Source organism: Colletes gigas, unplaced genomic scaffold, assembly GCF_013123115.1.
Source record: "Colletes gigas isolate AHSC1104 unplaced genomic scaffold, ASM1312311v1 Colletes_gigas_Sc00006, whole genome shotgun sequence".
Classification (NCBI taxonomy): domain Eukaryota; kingdom Metazoa; phylum Arthropoda; class Insecta; order Hymenoptera; family Colletidae; genus Colletes; species Colletes gigas.
Window position 1 is genome coordinate 9,645,168 of NW_025106635.1, and position 26,523 is coordinate 9,671,690.

The 26,523-nt window shown below is 36.9% G+C and overlaps 1 protein-coding gene across 4 annotated transcripts in view; it reads right to left on the reverse strand.

The window, feature by feature from the left end:
• LOC122395861 (cAMP-specific 3',5'-cyclic phosphodiesterase 4D) overlaps window positions 1–26,523 on the reverse strand; it is a 221,808-nt gene that overhangs the window by 43,608 nt on the left and 151,677 nt on the right. For all 4 annotated transcript variants that reach the window (XM_043393766.1, XM_043393768.1, XM_043393767.1 and 1 more), the window contains one exon: window positions 25,269–25,499. In XM_043393766.1, coding sequence (XP_043249701.1) covers window positions 25,269–25,401 — 133 coding nt within the window. In that variant the 5' untranslated portion in view covers window positions 25,402–25,499. The remainder of the gene's footprint in view (window positions 1–25,268; window positions 25,500–26,523) is intronic.

Here is a 26,523-nt window from a genome sequence, read left to right on the forward strand (position 1 = left end):
CTTTGTGACTGAATATTACTAAAATTCATTGATTAACGGTAACGGGCTTTACGATGAATTTTGCACTTTATGATGTATGCCAATCCGACCGGGCTTTGAGAGTTAAAGAAGATTAATTAATATCGGATCCCAAAGTGAACGTATTCCTCCATCGAAACAATAGAAACGCATAGAGTATAAATTAGACTGCTCTCTGTGGTATATTAATTAAATATGAGTACTATTTTTACAATGTGCAGATTTTTTAATATTGAAAAATATTCTTACTGTACACAACTTCGTTAACTTTTATGCAGATTTTATTGGGATTATATTTTAATAATCTTTTGGTGAATTTATTAACAAGAAATGTAATATAAATTTTTATTAAAAAGATTCGATAAGTCTCAATTTAATTTCACGATGACTATTCGTTCTTAATAGTCATTTATTAAGTGTCTGTTAACTTATGGCCGGAAGTGTAAGTCCTCCGTAACTAATACTGTTTGGGTACCGCTGCTTCAGTTTGAACACCCACTCGAACGCGTCGGTATTATTGTCTCCTACACCTACAGTTTCTAAGTATAATTTCATCGCCATTACAGATTTGAAATGGAACGTTCTGCCTAGGAACTGAACCGAGGTAGTTGGTATGCAACCCTTGACAACCGTCCTCCGACCACTTGGAATCTAACATCGCTATTACGATATCCTAATTCAGGATTACGTAGGTATAGCGTCCCAGATCTCAGGAATCTAATGCAGACGCCGTATGTATAATTCGAACATGATAGATACAATTGTAACCCCAAGAGACATCAAAACAGAATACGGTACCTCGAGACACAAAGAAAAAGCACATAATTTCATATTTCAATCATCCGTATTAACACTAAACCTACCACGACTGATCGAATGAATTAAAATTAGAGTTTCTAACATACAATGTTATTTTAGGGTCATTTATCTTTAGAGAGAATCTTCAAAAATTTTTTTAATTCCATTCTCCGTCATAGGAAAGTCGATTAACGTGTATTTAAAATAATAAAACTTCAGACTTGTGCAGCTCTGAAAGTACTAGTGGTTTATCCATAATTAAAGTCACTGTTAGAAGCGATAAAGCTTCCCCTTTGAAACGGTTCTTGGATTATGTCGATCCGACTTTTCGTTTTGGAGATATCATAATTTATATGAAGTGGCAAATTTTAAAATTCCGCTCTCCGCCTTACGAAAGCCTATTAACGCGCATTAAAAATACTACAAACTTTAGATGCGTGCAGTTCCGAAACTACTAGTGTTTTATTAGTTATTGGGGTATTGTTAGAAGCGGCAAAGCCTCCCCTTTAAAATGGCTTTTGGTTTTTGTCGATCGGACTTTCCGTTTTCGAGATATCGTAATTTATGTAAAAGGGTATTTTTCTTAATTTGACTATCTCTGTCTCCGTCTGACGCGTCGCGCTGGACCTCTTTGTCGCACGTGAGACGTGACTCTCGTGACCTAGTTTCGAGCGTAGTATTTCCAAGAATTTACTACACACTGTTTACTATTGTCACGCGCGCGAGATGAATGAACTCGCGAGCGCACTACGAAACGTAAACAAACCCTATCTCCGAAACTAGCCACCGCATCGACGCGAAACTAAAAACGCTATATCTCCGAAACTAATTATGCTATCAACTCGTACAAACGCTCATTTTAAAGGGCTTTTCATCCCCTATCCAATGACTATGCCAACTACTATAATTTATGCTATCTTCAATGTTTTTTTTTGACATTAACTTTCACACTGGACTTGAAACAAAAATTGTCATATCTCCGAAACTAATTATGCTATCAACTTGTACAAACGCTCATCTTAAAGGGCTTTTCATCCCCTATCCGATGAATATACCTATTATCATAATTTATGCTATCTTCTATGTTTATTTTGACATTTACTTTGACACTGGACTTGAAACAAAAACTGTCATATCTCCGAAACTAATTATGCTATCAACTCGTACAAACGCTCATTTTAAAGGGCTTTTCATCCCCTATTCTATGAACGTAACAACCACTATAATTTATGCTACCTTCTATGTTTATTTTTAAATTTACTTTAACCTTACATACTCAAAGATTATACATCTAATGCGCGATAAAACTGCATTGTAAATTATTCATTTAATTGAAAATGAATGTCAGGATGTTTCAGTAGTTACTGACCAGCATATTTTCGTAAATAATAGTTTTCTCTGGAATTTTGAAACAATATTCGTTTTTTATCTCCTATCCGATGAAAATTAAAATTTTTCTGAAAGAACTGGTCATTTTAACTGATTATGGCAGAAATGGATGTACATGAAGTGTCCATAGGTTTAGTGTTAAGTCCCACATGGCTTGATTTGTCTGTGTCGTAGTTCTACAAAGTCGAGATCATCTGGAAATTTTTTTAAATGAGTGACTATGATCTGAAATGACTTTGTGATGCATAGGATTCTACATTTCGATCGTGTATCGAGCACCTGTGACTCGAGAATGTTTTATATAATGTTCCACTATTTGGAACGGAGCTGTGTCGAGTTTCACGACTCGTGAGTGCTTTGATAAGGGGCTTGCAACTGAAGGTTGTCAGTATCGTGTTCCCCAATTCTGAGGTTGTCGATATTCTGTCTTTTGACCCTAGTGTTATCGACATCGACTAGAGGTTTCATAATTAACTTTAGACCTGCTTTTCTATTTCACCTGACTTTCATATTAAGAAACACACATCCTTATACTTTAAGGTCTTTTTATATAATATCTTCACTTGTCATTTATATCTTTAGTAGAACTTCCATTAAAAATACTTTTGCAATGGTTTGTTTCGTTTGTTTAAAGTTTATCTAAATCTATCCAACTTGACAGAAAACTCAATAGAATAAAATTGCTTTCTTTAATTATTTAGACTACCTAATCTGCAATAAATATGAAACTAAAATATTTACGAACGTCTTCAAGGTATCAAATTATTTTCATAAATTGATTATGCACGTAAATGCAGACAAATATTTTTCCCTGTGACTTTTTGATAGTTGGAGAATAAAAAGGTGTTACGAAAGAGACCGGTTGCTTCCATTCTACGTGCAAACGGATCAAGCACCCTTGCAACAGATCGAACAAATTGTCCTCGTTGTTATCGATATGACGTAACGCAACACGAATATACAAAGAAAATGTTGAGACGCTAAAAGCGAATTCTAAAATTACTTTTAATGATCATCACGCAAGACCGTAAATAAATGTCGATGATAACGTAAAATACAAATTTATTACAATACGACGCAATACGTATTGAACATCGTGACGTTCTCAAGAGGGAAATATTCGCGTCTCGTTCCGTAACGTATATAAATACGCCGCTAACTGAAACCATCCACGCGAATATTCACCGTATAATGATATCCCTAGATTCCGCACGAAAGTCCGACGGAGACTTAGCCCACGTCAAAATTTAGTATCTCGAACAATATTATACGTTTTTTGCCCGCAAGAAAAACCCTCGTATAGCCCCTGGCTCGCTTCTACGAACGTGATAAGCGTACGAAGCTTTTAGTCGTAAAATGGCTGTCTGTTCGTTGCTTGAGAATCTCGTGAAAAACACACGACTACGTTCAACTAAGCCTTTCATCGTTGGGAAGCTTCTGGACACAACGAGACAGCCTGTCACGCAAAAACCTGATCCCGGGAAGAAAAGTTTCGCGTTAGTTCGAGAAATGTTTTCATGAAATATAATAAATTCCTCGGATTAGCGTCAAACAATATACAAAATTATTCTCTTCTTCCATGGAACAGTACATAGAAAATATTAAAAAATTTATTGATAATACTCGTAATTCGTATCGATGTTTTATTAACGCTCCTGGAGAGATTTCGATAATATTTGTAAAGCCTCTCAACATTTTCAAAACGCTATCTAAATTGTGTAGTAGACACACGAAATGTTGTATTTTAATATGTAAACGTAATTTAAATTTAGTTTACGAGCTTCAATAATTGTTTCAGCGAAACCTAAAGCTCGAACACCTTCATTGTCAGATCGAAATCGTATAGCATTCTGCAAGGCTAAAATTTTGATTTCAGACCATTTAATTCGCAACCTTGTTAAATTTACAAATTATATCCAATTTCCCTCGACGTCTCGACTTGGGAATTAATTTTTCCAATTCCATAGTTACAGACAGTCAAAGTGTCGACTCGTAGAAATTATTAAATTTAAGTATCGTTCAAAATGAATAAACCTGCGAGGCAGTGCGTCTCAACATTTTCAAAACGCTATAATATAACTTACATTTAGTTTACATCCTTCAATACTCGTTTCAACAAGACCTAAATCCTACAACATTCTGCAAGACTGACATTTTGATTTCAGACCATTTATCGTAATTTGTAGCCTTGTTAAAATTCACAAACCCTATCTAAATTTGTTTCCCTCGACTTGGGAATTAATTTTTCCAATTCCATAGTTGCAGACAGTCAAAGTGTCGACTCGTAGAAATTGTTAAATCTAAGTATCGTTCAAAATGAATAAACCTGGGAGGCTTAATGTGCCCGTACCTATTTTATCGCGAGAAAATATCCGCGTTTCCCTATAATTCCGTTGCTCCTGGTCGTTTCCCATATCCTCCGAACGAGCGTGTCTCCGACTCCACGGTTGTCAAGGTTCTCCACAGTTTAAATACAGCCACACTGGCGGCGTTTCGCTTCCGAAGCCCCTGACGCGACGCGGTGTCGCAAGTCGGATTGACGTAAAATTTTCCAAACGAAGAAAGGACGATCGAGCGTCGCCGCGGAGGACCGTTCTCGCCGCCAATTACGCCTGGTCGGGAATTACCGAATCAAATATTAGCGCAGCGGCTCGCGAAGGGCGGTTACGGCAATTTCGCGAACGTAGAAAACGCGAGCTGGGATAATGGACTCTCGAATTAGAATCGGGGACGCGAGCGTAGGTCAAAGGCGGAGAAGCTGGTTGACAAACGATAAAAATCGACGAGCGAGAACTGTCATTGAATGCGGCATGCGCAATCGTTTGCCGAGCAAACTCTTTTAATTGACCAGAGGGGTGGGAGCGGTTCGTGGAATCATCGTGGAACCCTCTACGACTGCTTTGCAGATACGACCGGTCGTTTTGTCGTTTCAGGGCGCGATTCGAATTTAAATTTAGCCCCTCAGTCGACAAATTCAGTATACACGCGCTGGATAAAAATGTAACGTGGTTAGAATTTTTTTATATTTTGTATAATTAACAGAAAAAGGTAATACTGTATCCCATTTCAACAGTAAGTGTGGAAAATATCAACTTTGAAAGGTGTAGAATGACAAGAAAAACAAAATATTAAAAGAAAAGTTGACTTTCGTTGGGCTAAATTATAAGACAGTAATAAGAAATTGATATATTCGTAGAAACGTTTGATCAAACGTTAATGTTTGATAATATTGACAGTAAGTGTGGAAAATATTAAGTTCGAAGGGTGTACAATGACAAGAAAAACAAAATATTAACAGAAAAGTTGATTTTCATTAAACTAAATTATAAGACAGTAATAAGAAATTGATATGTTCGTAGAAGCGTTTGATCAAATGTTAATATTTGGTGAGATCATCTTTTATTCTTTTTTATTATAGCGTGTTCCATCCTTAGTTTAAAACATTTTCTTTATTCAAGTTAACCCAAGTATTTTTAATTACGCTGCTGAACTTTAATTTTTTGTTTCAGTAAGCAGCAGCATTAAATTAAAGAATTGTTCATCATGAGAGAAAAGTCAAATTCTACGCAAGAATAAATCCTTAAATTCGTTGTAGTTTCAAGATCATCCATTTTGCATTCTACCTGAAATACTAATAAAATCTACACTGGAATTTGCAATTTTTTCGCATTTAAGAGCTGTTTCGGTTAAGAAATTATATATTTTGAGTTTTACGTAGAATTATAACAGAGATTGCAGATGATTCATGATTTGGCGACGTTAACATTCTTTCGATCAAGAGAAACTTTAAAACAGTTCTCATGAATGTTTATGCGTTCAGTTTTGAATTTTTATATAAACGATGATACGTAGACACAATGACTATTGTCTTTGTATTCAGTGTGCAATAATAACGTACGCAACAATGGGAGGTTTAAGAATTTTAGAGCCTCTAAAACGCTACGAATGCAATAAATTTATGTTATAAACCGTCGAAATAGTTCGTTGCAACATGCATGGAATATATAAAAAGTTCCAAATGGTTTTATAACTTCGAAGATCGTAAATCAATGCAACTTTGAAAACGTTCTCCTTGAAATGTTTCGATTATAATTTCGTTACGTTATTTCCATAATTGATAAAATAACAAATTTTCATTATCGAAGATTGATATTTAACGATTATAAACCTTGAGTTCGTTTATTTTCTTCCGTCTCCTTTCTGAAATTTCATTTTTCGCGAAGAATCATTTTTCCCCCATCGTCTCGATCATCAAAAGCGAGAAGAAAAGTACAATCTCGGAGAACGTTTCCAGACGAGCATTCCCATGAATCTCTTCCTGAAAAGTGGCGAGATAAATCTCGAGTTACCCGCAGATCTCGCGACAACATCCTCGCAAGCAGCGCGAAGCACGCAAGTCGATGATTCACCTAAACCGTGGTTGAATTGTCCTAAACCAGGAGTGGGAAACCTTTTAACATTAGACGGCCACGTGTCGCTTCGCGCCAGAGATAGACATAATTTTTAACCTTACTCTTCGAAGAAAAATTCGAGCTCGAACCACGTAATAAAATATTTCAAGAATAGGATTCAAAGTTGTATGCAAATTAGAAATTTTCGTTGCATTATAAAAACTCTTTGTCAATAGCAATTTATCGACGTTCTGGTTTGCTAGTGTTTTTATGATTTGTGAATTATTACATAACGAGTACGATATACACGATATTTAAATAAAAATTCAAATAAAAATCGTTTCCATGAATGAAAATCAACCCATTTGTAAATAAATCGCGAGTCCATCCATGTACTCTCGAAAATAAATGCTAGTAGTGGTTGTAAGTTAAGATTGTAAGCGTCCTTTTCGACCACACAATTACCCAATCCACTCGAAGTAAGTAGTTGACCCATTGTTGGAGCCAATATCCATTATGAAAATAAATCGTGAGCCACCTGTGTACTTTTAAAAATACTCTCCAAACGAGAAGCATTTAGCACCTATTACCCCATTTATACTTTACGTGTTCCATGTGTAGTCTTAAAAAATAAATAATTCTCAATGTCACGTTCATATATACAAAATCTTGACGAAGTACTTTACGATAAAAGATATAATAAAGAGGTGATTCCTTCGTTTCAATTGATTAAAATAAAATATGAAAATCAACAAATTATGAGAAAAGGAACATCTGAAAAGGTTGAAAGAGTTCCCTGAAACGATGTTTGTTCCAAAACATTAGCGACGATAAAAGAAATAAAAAAATCGAGACAAGACATTGTATTTTAAAAATAACAATTCTTTCGATTGATTAAAATAAAATATGAGAATCGACGAATTATGAGAAAAGGAACATCTGAAAAGGTTGGAAGAGTTCCCTGAAACGATGTCTGCTCTAAAACGCTAGCATAACGCTTTCAACGGCACCCGGCACGGACGGTGTTACGAACCGCCTCCCCACCCCCCACCCCCGGTGCCCCCTCTCCACGCTGCTACTACAGTTGAAACTTAAGTTACTCGTTGAAATCAAAGTGATCTTCCTACCTTCTATGTTCGCTCGTCCGCTTACACGACTCAACACGCGAGGTTCGAGCGAGCGACAGATCTTGCGGCTGGCTTACGGGTCGACGCCGCTCGTCCTGGCTCACACGACGCGGGTCCGTACGAAACGAAACGAACGTGGTGGCACATATACAGACCGAAAGAAGGGGGAGAGCTATCTTCCGACCGTCCATTGGCTCTAATAGGATAATGAAACGTGAATCATGGATGTACGGCGGACGATTATATTTTTATTGTGACCCACGCTCAATTTATTCATTATTTTGTTGAGGCCAATATCATTGGTACGAGGTGTAGGAAGCCATTGCGGTCTGGTGGCATCTATCTCTGTCTCTCCCGAGCACTCCCCGTTACGATTATTATTTTTTATCATCCGTCGCCGTGTTAGAATCTAAACGCATAGACGGATTGGCCACATCCTCGATATCAGACCCTCTTGTTCTGCAACTAGGTTGCTCCATCGCCCCCCTCAAGGATCCTTCGTCCTCTTCTATTCAACGCCCCTTCTGCGTGGGTGGCGGGTCCACTCCGTTTGATATTTTGTTAAATCAATCGTCGACAGTCGCGTTTTAAAAATTTAAGACGACAGATTCTCGGGTAAAAATTCACTTGTACAGTCAGTTTTCTATCCTAAACAACGAAATCGTTGATTTGAGTCCGTCCTGTGGCGACAGTTCCCGCGCTCGCCAATAGAGGGCCACGCTCAACCTGTAGCTCTCTCACAAGTACTCGATAAGACCAGTTTTAAATCATATTTTATTTTCAATTGCTATCAAATATCTTAAGTGGCCTTGGACAACTCGTCCTCACGGCGAAAAGCAACTTTGACGGAATAATCCGTTCGCGTCACCCGTGACTCGTACCAATCGTTTCATAATGGTCGCTGGAGGGACTCTCTGACGTGGAAACCGAAGCTTTTCCAATACTCCAACTGTCTGTGACCACGCTCTTCCGAAAAATGATGTCACAGTGACAGTCTATTTCACGACCGGAGCGTTCAGACTCCCGAAACGTTCCGGAAACGGCCGCTCGACCGTCCCGGCAATTTCGGAGCGCTCGATTTCCGGTTGGAATCGGTGCTCTGCCCCGAGTATAGAGCTCTGTCGAAAGTTCGTTCGCTCCCGGTGGTCGGAGCCACGCGAAAATCGACGATGATTGCTCATAGCGGAAAGTTATGGCGGACTTGGCTCCATTTTCAGCGATCTCGACGCCCAAATGCTTCACTGGATTTCTAGAGCGGTCGAAAACAAGCTACGTATCGTTTAGAGGCGATAACTCGAACGCCTATAAAATGTAATTTACTGATATTGATGGAATGAGCGTTTTTTTAAATGAGACCGGATTCATAAAGTGGAGGATACAATGGATTGAAACTAGAGAAACTCTCAAAACCCAAACTAATATTAATTAATCATTCCTAATACTCTGCTTTGTAAAGTGTCCCATCTATAATCGAAACAAATCTCAGAATATTTGCTATATACACAAACTTTGAAGCTTACAATAATGATTCGTAAAATGAACATCGATCCAGAGATGAAATTTGACATCAGAAAATATTTACACACACCTCTCATCGTGTTTTAGGAACGTTCAACGTACGAATCACGCCTGGAGTTCATTTTAAGAATCGTTACTGTATTGAATATTTGCTAAATACAGAAACTTTGAACCTTACAATAATGATTCGTAAAATGAACATCGCTCCGGAGATGAAATTTCACATCAGAAAATATTTACACACAGCTCTCATCGTGTTTTAGGAACGTTCAACGTACGAATCACGCCTGGAGTTCATTTTAAGAATCGTTACTGTATAGAATATTTGCTAAATATACAAAATTTTGAAGCTTACAATAATGATTCGTAAAATGAACATCGCTCCGGAGATGAAATTTCACATCAGAAAATATTTACACACAGCTCTCATCGTGTTTTAGGAACGTTCAACGTACGAATCACGCCTGGAGTTCATTTTAAGAATCGTTGCTGTATAGAATATTTGCTAAATATACAAAATTTTAAAGCTTACAATAATGATTCATAAAATGAACATCGGTCCGGAGATGAAATTTCAGGAAATATTTACACAGAGCTCTCATCGTGTTTTAGGAACGCTCAACTTACGAATCACGCCTGGAGTTCATTTTAAGAATCGTTGCTGTATTAATTTTATTTTTGATCAAACTTATGAATCTCTGAGAAAGAAGAGTCTTATATTTTTGCTCCAAGATCATTTTCATAGGATTTTCTTAAGGTCTCAAGTATACATGGAATATTGAGTAAAAAGGACGTAACGAAATAGAAACATCTACTGAAACCTCAACGACAAAAAGGTGGACGCGTCATATCGAAAACTTCCAGTGCTCTTGGCGCTGATCAAAGTCGAACAATGCTTTGAAGGTCTATGTCCACAAACATCCTCTTGCTAAAGTTGTCGAAGATTCGATTCGTCTGGTTTACGTGGACCTCGGGTCAAGCAAGCTTACAAAAAGATGCGAAAGCAGATTACATTGCTCGGTGAATAGCTTTCAACGATACAAATGATACATTTCTACAATTCATACGATAAATATTGTAACAAAATAAGAATGTGTTACAGTGGATCTGTTTCAAACTAACAAAAAATCAGATATTGGTATATTAATTTCTTAAAAGTTCGAGATTACGAATTTACGGAAGGTCTGCAAAATTCCGCAAAAAATTGAAAAGGGTTACTTCTTGTCGGTTCGCGAACTTGCTAGAAAAAACTCAACGAGGGTAAAATTGTTATCGCGGACCACTTTAACGAGTCGCTCTAATGAACTCACGCGAGCTGAGTTGCCACTCTGAAAAATCATCCTTTGTTTTCGCCAAGTACTTTGTGAACGCGAATTTCTCTGCCCGGAATAATTAGAATCGTTTGCACGTATCCGCGGAGCAATTAGGGGATCGCGATTATGAATAATAATTTGGAAGAACATACCAAGTACCAAGGATACTGTATTTAATATAATATTTTTGCTGCATGCGTAAGTTGCATAAGATTTGGACATTTTTTAAGCAGTTGATAAAGTGTGATAAAGTGCCTAGCATTACTTCGTTAAACGCACTTCCCACATTACATCATACGAAACAGATCGCCACCATGTGCTCCATGGATTCTTAAACGAAACATTAGCACATGGCGGTAACCTTTTACTAAAATTATATTTATTTGTGCAAGATGAGAAAACCTTCTTGCAAGATTGTTTACTTTTCTTTCTTTACTTTATTTAACGACTTTACATGTCACGTGCGAACCGAGAACAGAAAATGGGGCCACGAAACGTTGCAGTTTACGGAAGAATACACAACTTATAATCAAAATTAAACGTAAAATGTAGCATTATAAAAAAATGAGGAGTTGCAAAGAAGCGTAGGAATCTATGGAAGTTTTCAGGAAATCTTGTAAACAGGACTTTCGTTCGCTTCCGCGACGGCTGAATGCGTCCAGAATAATTTTCAACTCGCGCCTTTACGACTCGTTTTAAGTTCACGCGCGAGCGCCACCGTTAAGATTGCATAAAGCTCCTTGATCCCGTCAAAATTAAACGCCGTAATTAGATTTATGGCACGGTTGCTGTCACGAGTTGCAATTTCCATCGGCGAGACGAGAATAAAATCAGAGTACCAACAAGTCGAGGCGAAGCAATTTCCTACGCGAAAAGAACCGTGAGTTTTTACGCTACAATAAAATTAATATCTTTCTCCCTTCATATTAGTCAAATAAATAATTATTAGCTGGATTAAACGACGATTGGTAGGATTATCATAACTCTGTAACTTCATTTTTCCTGTCTTTCTTTTATTTGTTTTTATTCCACTCTCTTTTCAGAAAAATCTTGAAAAATCTTCAATTTTTATGCGATTGCCTCTTATATTAATGGACTAAAGCTCGCTTTCAACTGGCTTCGTTACAGTGCGTTTAATTTTTATATTGATTTCTTGTTTTAGTTCGCGAATTAATTTCTTGAAATAATGAAGGTGGGAATCGAAGGAAACACGCGATGGAAAGAAAAACAAATTTCCGTCGAGCGTAAAGTGCGAAAAGGCCTGATTACGAGAGCCACTCGACCGGTGCAAAACCGATGGCCAGACAGCTGGATGCGGTTTTTTAGTGGAAACACACATTCGTACGCAAAGCTGATAAACCGGACGCAACGTTGCTGCGAAGGGATATTGCAAACATTGCAGGCTAAATGATTTTTTCATGGATCGAAATACGCGGCCATTACTACTCGCGTTGCGTATCGAACGCTGTTTTTATCGATCGAGGGAATAGGTTCGTTGCAAACCGTGCAACTAATGACCATACAGCAACGTGCAGTCGGGATATAAAATTTTTTGCAAATAAATATTCATAAGTCGTTCCATAAGTTCGATGAAATATCGCGGAGCTATTAGAAGTATATAAATTAATTTCTTTCCCGTAATAACTATGTCGACGATGTAATCCAATCTACATATATTTTCTTATTGATATCTTTATGGTTTCGAAGGACTTCAAGATTCGAATGTTCAGCACGCATTTTCTTAATTTCTTGATTTCTTGATTCCAAATTGAGTTTGACAGAAAATTCACTTAAAATCGATCGTACATTGTTAATTTTGGAATCATCTAATTGAATTATCCTAGAACGTGTCTAACGATACTGAGATAGAAAAAAGGTCTAGAAATCCTAGCTATCCGTCTCCCGTTGATTACAAAACTCGACGAGAGAAAAATATCGCCGAATTTTTTCTCACGGAAACCTCCATCCGGCGAAAAAGCTGCGGGTCAATCTCGTTATTGTCGAGATAGAAAAAGCTGCGTTCAATCTTGCTTCTGTGGACGTGTATCTAGCGCTAGGGATCGCGCTAAGGGATGTTCGCTAGGGCAGCCTGATTGATTTGCAGCCAGGGTTACACGCAAACAGCATCGTCTCGCTAATCGATACATTTGTACATGGACGTGCGGTTTATTGTATCAGGCAACCGCGTGAGGACACGAATAACCCATACACGCTTATTATTCGAATTTATTAACTCCTCGGAAATAATACAAACTTTCATAAGTATCGTATTCCTTGATATTTGTTTCGTACATTTCGTAACGAAAAATTTGTTACGTATTCCTAATATAACTCAAAGAAACAGTAGGAAGAGTAAAATTGGGGGTTTGAGAATTTTTCTCACCGTTTGACTCGCTAAATAACTGCCATTAATATTTTAAAATATACACCTTTTTGTAAATAGGATTCGTGTTACTATCCTCGTTAATTTTAATCTTTTAATCTTCGAAAAATTTGTTACGTTACTTTCTTACGTGTTCCTAATGTAACTCAAGGAAACAGTAGGAAGAGTAAAATTGGGGGTCTGAGAATTTTTTTCACCCTTTGATTTGTTAAATAACTACCATTAATATTTTTAAATATACACTTTTTTGTAAATAGGATTTGTGTTACTATTTTCGTTAATTTTAATCTTTTAATCTTCGAAAAATTTGTTACTTTCTTACGTGTTCCTAATGTAACTCAAGGAAACAATAGGAAGAGTAAAATTGGGGGTCTGAGAATTTTTTTCACCCTTTGATTTGTTAAATAACTACCATTAATATTTTTAAATATACAGCTTTTTGTAAATAGGATTCGTGTTACTATCTTCGTTAATTTTAATCTTTTAATGTTCGAAATATGATGTGATTTGTACCACTGTAAGTTCATTTTAATTTCGAAAAAAGAATTATTAAGTATTATAGGATACTGAGGAAGCAAAAATCTATGTCATCGGTGTGTGCCAGTTTTTAACTGTAAAAGGTGTCGTAGCACAGATTCAGCTCCACGACTATTCCTTATTTCCTAAGTTACATGAAAAGCAGACAGATACGAAGCATTCAAAAGCCTTCGACCGTGTCTTTTTACGCCATCTCGAAGAAGGCGTATAGGAGATATTTCAAAAGCTTCTGCAAACATCGCGAAACAAATATCTTGAAGGAAGTGCATTTTCATAAAATTGATAATAAAAGTTCGAAATATTCTTTTAAAAACGATAGATTAAGAATCATCGCTCGTCACGAAACATTCTCGTTTTCTCGGGTTTTAAAAATATCTTTTGCTCGAAGAAATGTCTATCAAGCAAATTTACTTCGTATTATTTAAGATCGAGATTTATTCTGAATTTTGAATCACTCAATGCGTATGAACGATAATTCTAATCGGTAATACACAGTAGTGGAGCGTTAATTTTCGCAAATTTTAAGTTTCTCGACCGTTTCCAAATTCGATTTCTGTTTAACCTAAATCCACCAAGCTCCGTGAATTCTGTTAACATCGGCGAAACGCCATCATCCGCTGAAAGCTCGTAGCATTAACGTTAATCGCGGAATAATGCTCCAGGCAAACAATAGCGTTTCGATTTCATACATCGTGGCACCGTGAGATCGATTTCCCGGTTATTCTACGCGCCTTTCCGCGAACTCTCGACCCTAACCCTTTCAGGATTGAATTTTAGGCGTGTCCCTTTATATTAGATTTCGTTAATTGACCTCCTCGTAGTAGTATTTTCGAAAAAATTTATTTACTCTATATTGTAAAATATATTGACGAGATAATTATTTTTATTGAAGTCGTAGATCATTGTAATTTATAAAATAAATATGCTCAAGATGCAATGCAAGAAATATTAATGATCTTGAAAACGAGACGAAGAAAAAATTGCATCAGAAACAAGATTCTGTTTTAATAAAGATATTTAGACTTTCTGTAAAGATAACCTGTATACGAATATTACTGTAAAACTCGAATGTTTTAATGCTGTACAGACGAGATCGTAATCGGATAAATGGCTGGAAAGAAAATCGCTAGTACGTTTCCTTGGATGGAAGGGTAATTCAAAGCGCTAATTACGCGGTATTATCCGTGCCGCGTGTGTACAACAATTAGTACAAAGAAGCTTGGAAATCACAGGATATGCACGCTGCGCACGTGAGCTCTAATTTCGCGTAAATCGTCCTTGTCGTGGTCGAAAAATCTGCTATCTTCCTTTTTAGAAACACTGTATTACACAGAAATTTATCGAACAACGAAAATCTATAGACTTTTATAAAAATTTGATAGAAATTTATCAAAAAAGTGAATTATCATGGAGTAAAAATGTTCGCTATTTCCATTTTTAATTCACGTTTCAAAATACCAAATTGTTCTCTTAATCAAATTCGTCGATCGTAATGGAATATAAAAGTTGTCAATTTCACGTGACGAAACTTCATTGATTTTACAAAAGCATTCCAATCAAGAATGGCAGAGATTTTTGACATTTTCCCGTTTCTGTTTGTTGAGATTTGTCAACGCCAAATAACGGCAGCGAATGTTTTCATTGGAATAGGTTTTCCAATCCGCAGACATTGGTTTTGACGTCTTTTGTTTTCTGGCCTTAATTTTGTTCTCTTTTCGTAGCAATCGCGTGCATAACAAATCTATTTTATAGAGCCAAAGTACGTTCAATCTTATCGTTATTCGAGCTTGAATATAACTCTATTTAATTTGCTAAAACAACGTGAATGTCCTGGCTAATGTCTAGTGACATTATAAACGACCGTACGTATTAATGAAACAATAATTCGACGATTTGGTAATTACCACGAAATCGATATTACGATACCAGCTGCTTAACGACCAATTTGTTCAACCGATATAATGAAACAGGTAACCGTGTCATTAGCGATTCGTTGGCCCGAATTAAACACGGAACTCGGATGTTTTGTATCGTTGGGAACGATTAGAGACACGAAAGAGAGTGATAAGGCAAACTTAAATGGACTTCTATGTTCTATTTTCTTGCGTTACCATTATGCATTTATGTACGTGCGTGCAGTTGATATTATGTTCATGAATTTCCACGATACGTTTCGAAGATAAAGATAGATGTATTGCGACCGGTAATTATTTCCAAAGCAAATTATCCAGAAAAGCATCGTTTTATTAGAGATTCATTAATCCGATAATGGATAGTAAATGTTCCTCTAAAATAGAAGTTAATTAAGGAAAACTACGTTGAAAACTAATACACTCCTGCAATTAGGGACAATTTCTTTTCTTAGAATCTAGCAAACATTGAGATAAAATGTCGTGACAAATGTTCAATACAAGGTCTGAAAACATGACTAATACAGTTTGTATTTTTCTATAATCAGATCTGAAAAGTTCTGAAAATTATTTTAAGAGCATTTAAAAAATTATTTCACTCGTTACTTTTCTGATTAAATAAGAGAACAATCTTTTTAACATATATTTGAAGATCAATTAGGGACACTTTCTTTTCTTAGAATCTAGCAAACATTGAGATAAAATGTCGTGACAAATGTTTAATACAAGGTCTTAAAAAATGACTAATACAGTTTTTGTTTAATCAGATCTGAAAAGTCCTGAAAATTATTTTAAGAGCATTTAAAAAATTATTCCACTCGTTACTTTTCTGATTAAATAGGAGAATATTCTTTTTAATATCAGAAGATCAAGAAAAATTTGCAATTACTATTTTCGTTATATCTGAATTTATCGTCTCGTAAATGAAATTATTGCACATGTAGGGTGTAAGAAATGATGAAATTGATCAATCGATCCCATATTAAGGTATTTAGAGCTTTCAAAATTTTATTTTGCAAACTCTGGGCTGACAAAAACGTGCTGACGCATACCTTGAATCGTGCACAGCGCAATTAGGCGACTGTCGTGTTTCTTCCCCTTTACTGAAATATTCCGACGAGAGGAAATTTCGCGGTAATGGCTAGCCAATAAGGATCAATTTAGCCTGCGAACACTATCGATTCCCAACGGGGTATCGTCGGCATATCTTTTACGCTATGCGGTGACCGACCTCGTTAAAAAGCTTTCTAATTAAGTAGAGAGAAGTATATACATCGTCGGTTCGCAAACCCGCCATATCACTGCGGGGATGTCGCCACAAAGGGGAGAGAAATGACGAAAAAACGAGCTTAATGCGCGGGGGCTGAAAATTTCGAGACAGAAGGACGAGCTGTTCGTGAATCGTCGCCATTACAGAAACGTATCAAGCTCTCGCGACTTTGATAAAATTTACTGAAAAGATTTTTATCGGGTAACATTCACTTTGAAAGGATGGACATAATTAATTGAAAAATTCTTTATTCGAAAACATATAATTAAAAGAAAACCATGGTCCTTCCAAGATATTACAAAATTATGTTTTCAGGGCCCCAAATTTGAAGACTATATTTCAACCCTAATCCTACAAAATCTGTTAAAAATTAATTCATCTTTGTTTCTTTAGTTACATACACTGTCAAATATTTAAATCTGCATATTTGTATGTCAAACAGAAATTAATGTTTAACACACAATCTTTCCAACAAGTTTTTAAAAATATCCAGCATTCATCTATATACATATACAGAACTTGATTCAAAGTAATCATACTAATTTGTCGAACATTGTTAACAACCTTTCCAACATAATGCCCTAAAAGTTCGAGACATTAAGAAAATGTAAGAAAACCAATTTAAAGAATGACAACCGTTCAACTAATACGCTTTCGTCGAAATGAAAATGAAGTCGCAATTAGGTAGATTTCGATGGAATTGAATAGGGGAGAAAAGAAGCCAAGATAAAAGTGATTTCGTCGAACTTGAACGGAAGCTAACGATCGATCGCAGCGGTGAAGTTATTTAAGTGTTCTCGAAAGTTATGTTCTCTCAATATTAATAAAACCAATTTCATTTGCTCCGCAATATCAATAATTATACAATTTTTGTGTTTACTCGATTCGCGTGGACTCCATTTTCCACCGTTTCAAATTCTCCCAATCTCGATCGACTGGAAACTATTTTCAAAGTCCTCCTTGATCTTGATCAAGCAGTGCAAGTCATCCGTTTCCATTTCCCGAGGTCGCCAAGAACGATCACGATCACTGATATCGGTATCACCAGAGATAGAAACTATTCAAACCATCTTCGGCGTGTTCGATCAGCTATAGTACCTTCGTCGTAGCAAAATCGAATCATTACTAGGCCATCCGTGCCATATTTTCTAAGCTCAAACGCAAATGAAGATACTTCTTCGCGACATCGCGCTTATTATTAATTTTTTGGGCTGCCACATTTCAGGTTTATTAAATTTCTTCTAATTGAGGCAAAACCTACTCTTGCTATTCGCAAACAAAGTTCTCCTTCATGAGCATTGGATGTACAAACAAATTTAAGCAAAATTAAACATACGTTTGAAAAATTACTTATAATTAAATCCTACGTCGAGGGGTTAATTTCTACATATCCTGGGAAAAATTTTAATGGGAGATTCTAGGGGCCAAAATAAGACGAAAATCAAGGATACCAATTTATTGATGGAGGCTTCGTTAAAAAGTTATTAACATTTAAAGTTCCGTCCGTACTGAATTTTTTTCTCGAAAATGCACAGGTTTTCGGGGGTATGTCTATTCACCAGAAATGATTGTAATTGATCCCCGCAACCGAACATAATTTTTCTGGAACGATTTGAAATTTTTCTTTTTCGTCGAAAAGTTTAGGCATCTTCTGAAATTTTTTTCTTGAAAATGCCTCGGATTTCGGGGGTAAGTGTAATAACCAAAAATGATTGTAATCGAGCCCTGCAACCGAAAATAATTTTTTTAGAATGGTTTGAAATTTTTTTTTTAAGGGTAACAAGACAGCTATGGTCAGACATTATATTTTCGGTAATGAATTTTTATCTCGAAAGTGCGTAGGATTTCGAGGGTGTGTGTGTTGACCAAAAATGATAGTAATTGATCTGTGCAACCAAAAATAATTTTTTTTAAACGATTTAAAATGTTTTAATTTTGTCGAAAAATTTCAGAGCTACTCGAATTTTTTTCTTGAATGTGGTTAAGATTTCAGGGGTATGTCTATTCACCAAAAATTATTGTAATTGCCCCCTGCAGCTAGAGATAATTTTTTTAGAACGATTTGAAATTTTTTAAAAACTTTTTAAGGAAGCCTAAATCAACAAATTGACATTCTTGATTTTCGTCTTCCTTTGGCCTCTAGAACTTCCCATTAAAATTTTTCCCAGTGGTGGAAAACCAGTGGTGGCCCTGTATATTCGCAAGAATAATTATTAAAAAATAAATTGTGAAATTAATTCAATTTTTCCTACCACCGATTAATTCCAGCAATAAAAAAGGTTAATAAGCGCGTCGTTGGATCGATCCTATCGCCAGTTACGCGATTCGTGATCCACGAACAACCAACAGGATTAATTGTTCTCGGTCTCCACCCCCGATTGTAATTGCTACGCGATTGATTTTTATCCCGGTCGTAGGTTACGCTTCTGTTCGGCTTTTTTTTGCCACCGTCGGTTTTCTTTTTGTCGCGCGCGATCGCCGAACGGCGGCAACAATGAGTAATCCGCTAACGCGGAAACGGGACGATGAACGTGCAGTTTACGAAACGCAGGGGTAAACTCGTGACCCGTTTTGCAACGTATTGAATGGCGCGCGATGCATTAACAGAGATTGTGCCCGTTCAACGAGGGCAATTTTTTACATCGGTGTGCCGTTATTGCGCCCGCGGATGAAGAATCGCGCGGATACGTTCGGGGGACTTAATTACCATCGCGATCGAATGCACATTGTGTCGCGATTTGCCCCCACACAAAACCGTCGAGATTACAAATTAATGTCATTCATCAACTTTGGCCTTCATCATGTTCGAGCTCTGTTTAAAATTTCTACCTTTTAAGAGCTTCTGGTATGGACCATCGAACAATCGTGGTACAATTTTTCTATTTTTTTCATTTCTCCTTTGCAAAGAAAGGTTTGAAAGAGACCTTATAGAGGAGGCTGAGAAACGTACGCGGTTGCGTGCTCGCAACACTCACAGAAATAAAAATACTCTTATTCATGATACAAAATGTGTCATATGTCCAGCCATCTGAATATTTCCACTCGTCTGAATATTTCCACCCATCTGAATACATAACTCGGCGCGTCCCTTTATTGTGGCTCGCGAAGGCAGAAAAACATCGAGCTTTTCATTTACTGCTTGACAATAATCTGGCCTGTAATACAATATCGCAGCAACTAACAAATCGATAAACCGTGTTGAATAATAAAATAAAGCCTGATATCTAACGGGAAAAAATTGATTTTCGAGACGAGGTACAATTCAATGTTAAAAATATTAAAATCTGTAAACATGAAATTTGGGTTTACAAATACTATTGAAAAACCTGTTATCGGTAGGCTGTACGTTGTTTATAATATCTATAAACAAAGCCTGAAGGAGCACCAAAAGATAAAAAAATACAGTTTTATTCGTTTGACAATGTACGGGTCAGAATTGACCCGCTTTTACCGATGAATAATTAATCTTCCACTTCATAATACACCAACCATTCGCTAGAAAATGAATTTCGATAATCGAAATTTCGTTCCCAAAGCTTCGATGGAAGCTCTTTGTGCCCGTATCATAAATTGATTAAAACGATGATCGTGCAAATTCGAAAAATACGTTCTCTTGAAAATGCTCGCGGAACGTAGCAAGAAGAGGATCGATGAAGAAGTTTTTCATCCAGCAGTTCTCTGCTAGCGCGAGTTTGAGAAAGATCGAGGCTCAACGAAAAGAACCGGACCCGGAAACAGCGTGGTACAAAGGCTCCTTGCCAGGATCCACTTAGCTTCGTACGGAGCCTTTGTAATGTCGGCGAATCTCGTAACGACATTGGCGGCGAAGCAATTTCCGTTAACTGGCCGACAACAAACCGGCGCAAATTTTAATGCCATTATCAGTCTAATTACGCCATGAACTTTGACACGAATTCCCCGTTTATATTCATAATACGGTAAATACGGTTTTAAAACGAACTACGAACGAACGGCACGCGATTAACGACGTTAGGAATAATTTAGAACTCGAGGAAACGAGTAGCGTCGCGTAGATACGGTGCGTCGAGTCGGACGGCGGTTTAAGTAGATCGAACCAGTAATGGCCAGACGCTGGAAAAACTTTTACTGTCCCCGAGAATTCTCGAGATTTTTAACAAATTGTTTAAAATACGGATGAAAATGCAGGTCCTCAGGAATATTGAAAAACGATGTTACAAATTGTTTGTGATTTTTTAAAAGTTAGAGACATATATTTAATGGAAAAATATTCAAAATGTTACTTTTCGTATTTAATACGATTCTCTATTCTTATTTCTGACTTCGAAAATATGATTGTTTTTTGTCATGTTTGAAGTTACTTTACTAATTAAATACAATCGTTCCGTAATATTTCAACAGCAAGAACAGAAAATTCTCAAGAATTTTAAGAAACGAAAAAAAAAAATTATAAGTTGATATTAGAATTATTCTCTTATTATGAGAAGGTAGTTTTATAAATGAACTAGCAACGAAGTAGTAACAATCATTTTGCAGTTTCAGTAGAACCCCGCCATTATGATCAGACACAATACCAGTTGTTTCGTGTAATATAATTTTAATTGCAGTCACGAGCGACGAAAAGCAAATTTTAACTTGCAATTAGTCGATATTGATCAATAGACAATAGCTGCTAATGCCCAATCGCGACATAGAGGCAGCCACAGTGGATTAGAGCGAGACTGATCAGACAGGCGGTACTCAGGTGGAAAGTGAAACGGCTTGCAACGTTAGACGCTATTGTTGCATTGAGAAGCTAAACGACGCGGCGTTGTATCGCGTTGCACGCGGATTAACCAGATCAAGGCGGTAACGAGGAAACAAGCAGAAAATCGGCACGGGTGTCGGGCTAATGTTCATAATTCACCGAATAGGAAATGAAACACGCTGGCGGTTGTCACGAACCGTTTAGCTTCACGCGGTTACGTTCGCGATAAGGGAGAGCTCGCGGAGCCAAAGGAAATCCGGCGAAGTTAACGAAGCTGTTCATATACGCGCGGCTCCCGACGTCGCTACGGAAAACTCTGTAATTTCCATTAACCAGCGAAATGAGTTTCTTCCCTTCTATCTTCCTACCTTCCCCCAAGTGCTTTCACAAAGGGAATGCAATCTTAACGAGGACAAGCGAAGATTATCTCCTCCTGAAACGGCGCAGAACCTCGCCACAACCGACTAAAGGTGTTTTTAACATCCAGCCCCCAATGAGACACGGAGGAAATTACGGAAAATGTACCATTTAAAATGGACAGCCATTCGAGGAGCTTAGACCAAATGTGTCTTTATTTACTCGAGATTTGTTCGGAGTCGTATATGGTTAATTTGTTGACCGAGTTATTTATAAAGTATGCTTCTTGATATGGAGACAATTGACCAATTTTCTTCGTACGTTTAAAATTCTATTTCTGGTGAATTTTTCTATCTCAAACCAAGAATACGGTGAATTTAGCCCGAGCCTCTCCTATTTCGAATTTATCCCGAGGAATTAGAAATCACGTGCCAGAAACAGACGCAAGAATGTAGGAAACGCGGTGTCCGACAAACTGTTCTGAATATTTCGTGCCTCGAAATTTCGTCTTGGCGTGTTGACTCGAACAGCCGTGTGGACATAAATCCATGTTTACCCTGTCGTCTGGCAAACGGTAGGGTGAAACAGGGTTGATTGGCAAGCCAGACACTCGAAGGTTGCTTTTGGAAGGCTACGGTTCAGTCGATAGGTCACGGTTCGAAGTATGTGCAAACATAATTTCGGTAGTGCTTATGGACCCTTTCATATCGCTCGCGGAGGGGGAGGGTTAGTCGCGTGGGCGTTAAAGGGAAGGATTTCGTTGAAGATTGCTCGGGTTTATTGAAACGACGATCGATAATTGAGTGGATCCAACGAATATCGAATACTCGGGGCTGCATCGGGCATCCGAGCAATCTCAATCTTTATCGAGAGGACGAGTACCTCAATAGCTGTCGTCGAACTCGAGCGAAAAGATCCAATCGGCCTGGCAAACCGATGGCTACCAAACTCTCGGTGAAATGCCTCTCTGCTTCGAGATACTTTCGATAACAGGAAGCCATTCTGCTCGAGGAGGAACATTCGTCTTGTTGATACCTATCACTTCGACTTCGAGCGAACGAACATCGCCACGAACGTCGATAATCATTTTTTTAACATTTTTATTGTTGTTGAATGTGTTCTCGCGATATGAGTATTTTGTAAATATGAACTCCAAACATACAACGTCGTGCCGATTTATTTCAATGGAACTTCTCTAATGTACTCAATTTGAAAAAATCTTATTCGATCATTGACTTTCCATTCAACATTGTACTGTTTTAATTTCATAATAAGTAATATTGTATCGAGGATGGCAGAAAATAGAATCAAAAAATGTTAAACGAATCGAAGAAATGAACGACAAAGAAAAACAATCCAAAGGTTTAATATTTCATAAATTTTCAATCCAAGTATCATTGTTATCAATATTTAATATTTTCGTTCTGTGAAAAGTTTGATCTTTAAATCAGTATTCAAGCCTTTCAATAAAGTAAACAATATTATCGTTCTTGGTAAAGATAAAGTCGACAAACAAGATAAAACACGTATTATCTACTTAGTAAAGTGCAATAACTGTAATTTTTGCAACAAATGCTAGACAGAAAGAAAATTGCAAACTAGGTTGAAACAATGTTGTAAAGGAAAGTATTTAGAAGTGTCATCAACGTGTTATTTAAAATTATTGTGTCCAATTTGAACGCACGATAAATTAACAGAAAATTATATACCTCTTATTAAATGTATTGCAATGTATACGAATATCAAATTAAATTTCTTTCTCGAAATAATATTAGCCGTGGCTTGGACTATAGAGCCGGAAGTTTACGTGCTCTAGAGGCAGCGGATTTGAATCCCCTTCGTCGTATAATGGTTTTTTTAAATGGATTCGTACATAACGGAAACAACTTGGTACGCTGAAAAATTAATTACTTCTCGGGAAATATTTTATGAGCTCAAATAAATTGCTTTCACGGAAGAAGTAAAAAGTAAAAAATATGGTCGCGGTAAGCAAGTATTGATTGCGTGTTCCTATGCAGATTCCTATAGCAATAATAAAATAAACAATTTAATTTCCCCCCTTAAATTGGAGCTCGAACATAAAAACTCGCGTTTCCACCGTCGAAAAGGCGACAAATATTATTATAATCGACAAAAATCTATCAAAGAAGCAATGAACTAATGAAATATCGAGTGCTCTTATCGAACAGAATGGTCAACTGGGTTGAGAGATATCAATAACTTATCAAGCATCGTACACAAACAGTTTCGAATTAATTATACCAGCTCAGTTTGCGATTAAGAGCTGTCGAAGCACAAAAGAGACTATAACTGGTGAAACAAGATCAAATAGAAATATTTTTCGTTGCTTTTGAGTCTCTTTACATTGTTTCAGAGTTACGACTGTTGGTCGAGGCATTAAACCGTTGAAATATACGTGCTCTTTGTACACTTTGATCTACACAGTGGCCTATTAATATACACTAGTTAAAATTTATTTAAAGGAACTCGACTCGAGATTTACGCCGTATTTCCGTGATTTTATGTTTCTTACAAGATCGAGAGCAGCTGGACAAAATCAGTTAGCTGTTTCTCAGGGAAACAATCCGCGCGAGGGACAAAATTTATGGACCTGTTCCCTAATATAAAATAATGGACTGTGCAAAATCCCCACAGGCATCACGCACACAGACGGATGGCCGTAGGATTCAGAAAACCTTCCTAAATATCCATTAGTACTTATCTGTTCTGACACACATAGGCCTTCAAAATTGTCTCAGAAGGGGAACTGAGAAATTTAATAAAAATTCTCAAAGCCTACATGTAGATAAAACTTATTATAAATTTAAAGGTCACAATTTTGTTTTTATCGTTTGCATGCATTTTATAAACTTGTGATTTCCTTTCACTATTTTTAATCAAAATTTCAACCCTTAACTGATGTCGTGAAGTACTTTGACAGTCCCCGAGTCCCATGAGTAAAATTTATTTCATTAATATTGTTACAAACTGCATTAAATAAAGGCAATCATGCAAGAAAGCTGCTTTTTATTTTTTAACCCCCTGCCTTACAATGACGATTCATAAAGTCTTATTAAAATCAACACATTTGTACGTTCACGAGGTACTCGTAAATCTATTCTTTTTCGTGGTTATTCCTTGTACGAACAAATTTAAACAAAATTATTTGGAATTAAATCGTAAGTCAAGGGGTTAATAGCATATGTTTTTTTAAAATGCTCCAAAGCGCTAGATAAGGGTTTAAAGAATAGAATAGAATCTTTTGTTAATAGAAAATGGAGTTATTTTCCGAAAGAAAAAATTCATGCATCAGAGAGACCAGAAGCATGCGTTTCGTTGGAACGACTTCCGCGTTATGAAAATTATTAGAACCAATTACCTGCTGGTTGCGGTCTATCGTGCCGGTCGGGCCAAGTTACGTAACATTAATGCCCGTCGATAGAAAGCAACCGTTCCCCGACGTCTACAACTACGTTTTGACAAACTGCCACCCGACTTCTATTAACGGATCAATTAATTAAGTGGACTTGCCCTTAAGCTCCATATCCGTGACCTCATCCGTTTTATACATGGCCGACTCCCTGCGATCGCCATTGATGTAGTAAATATTCGTGTATTCCTCGTCGTCGTTCCCGCCGGTTCCGTTCCTCACCTCGAGGTCCATGGCCAGGCGAATAATTTCGGCCTTGAACCGGCTTCCGCTCCTCTGTACTCGACCTTGCGACAGCTTGCGAGGCGACCCGGCCTTGCTACTACTCGGGGCTGCGAAAAAATTCACCAGGATCTCGTTTCAAGCAGATGCACGTCTCGCTTTTCACACGCGGCTCTCACAAAGGGACTGATCAAAAAGAAAACTTCGTCGCTAAAGATCAAGGTTCAAAGTGAGAAAGGACAAGATAGAAATTAACATTTTGATATTCGAGAGCTCGTTCGATGGTTGATACAAAATGAGAAGGTTCTATAGAAATTTGAACCCCTCCTCCCCCATTGATTTAGTGTACTTGAAAATTTTATTATTTCTACTTTCGTTGTTGAAGCTCAAGGTTCAAAGTGGGAAAGGACAACATAGAAATTTTCATTTTGATATTTGAGAGCTCGTTCGATGGTCGATACAAAATGACAAGATTCTATTGAAATTTGAACCCCTTCTCCACCATTGATTTTGTGTACTTGAAAATTTTATTATTTCTACTTTCGTTGTTAAAGCTCAAAGTTCAAAGTGGAGAAGGACAAGTTAAAAATTAACATTTTGATATTTGAGGACTCGTTCGATGGTTGATACAAAATTGAGAGATTCTACAGATATTTGAACCCCTCCAACTCCATTTATTTTATGTATTTAAAAATTTTAATATTTCTACTTTCGTCGTTAAAACTCAAGGTTCAAAGTTGGGAAGGACAAAATAGAAATTAACATTGATTTTGATATTTGAGGACAAGTTTGATGGTTGATATAAAACTGGGAGATTCTACAAAGATTTGGAACCCTCCCCCCACTGATTTCGTATATTTAAAAATTTTAATATGTCTCCTTCATTTTTAATTTCAAAAAATGAGATTCTCGAATTTTAAATTGCATAAAAGCTACTAATCACAACACGAATAAAAGCTCTTCAAGTAATACCAGATCACGAATTTTCATCTTCACTTATAATTGATTTTACTTCTCTGGAGATGATCTGCCACTTTCTACCCATTAAACGAATAAAGTGGCATTTTAATGAAATAAAAATAAAATAAGAATGAATGGAATAATACTAATAAAATAGACCAATATTGAAGTTGA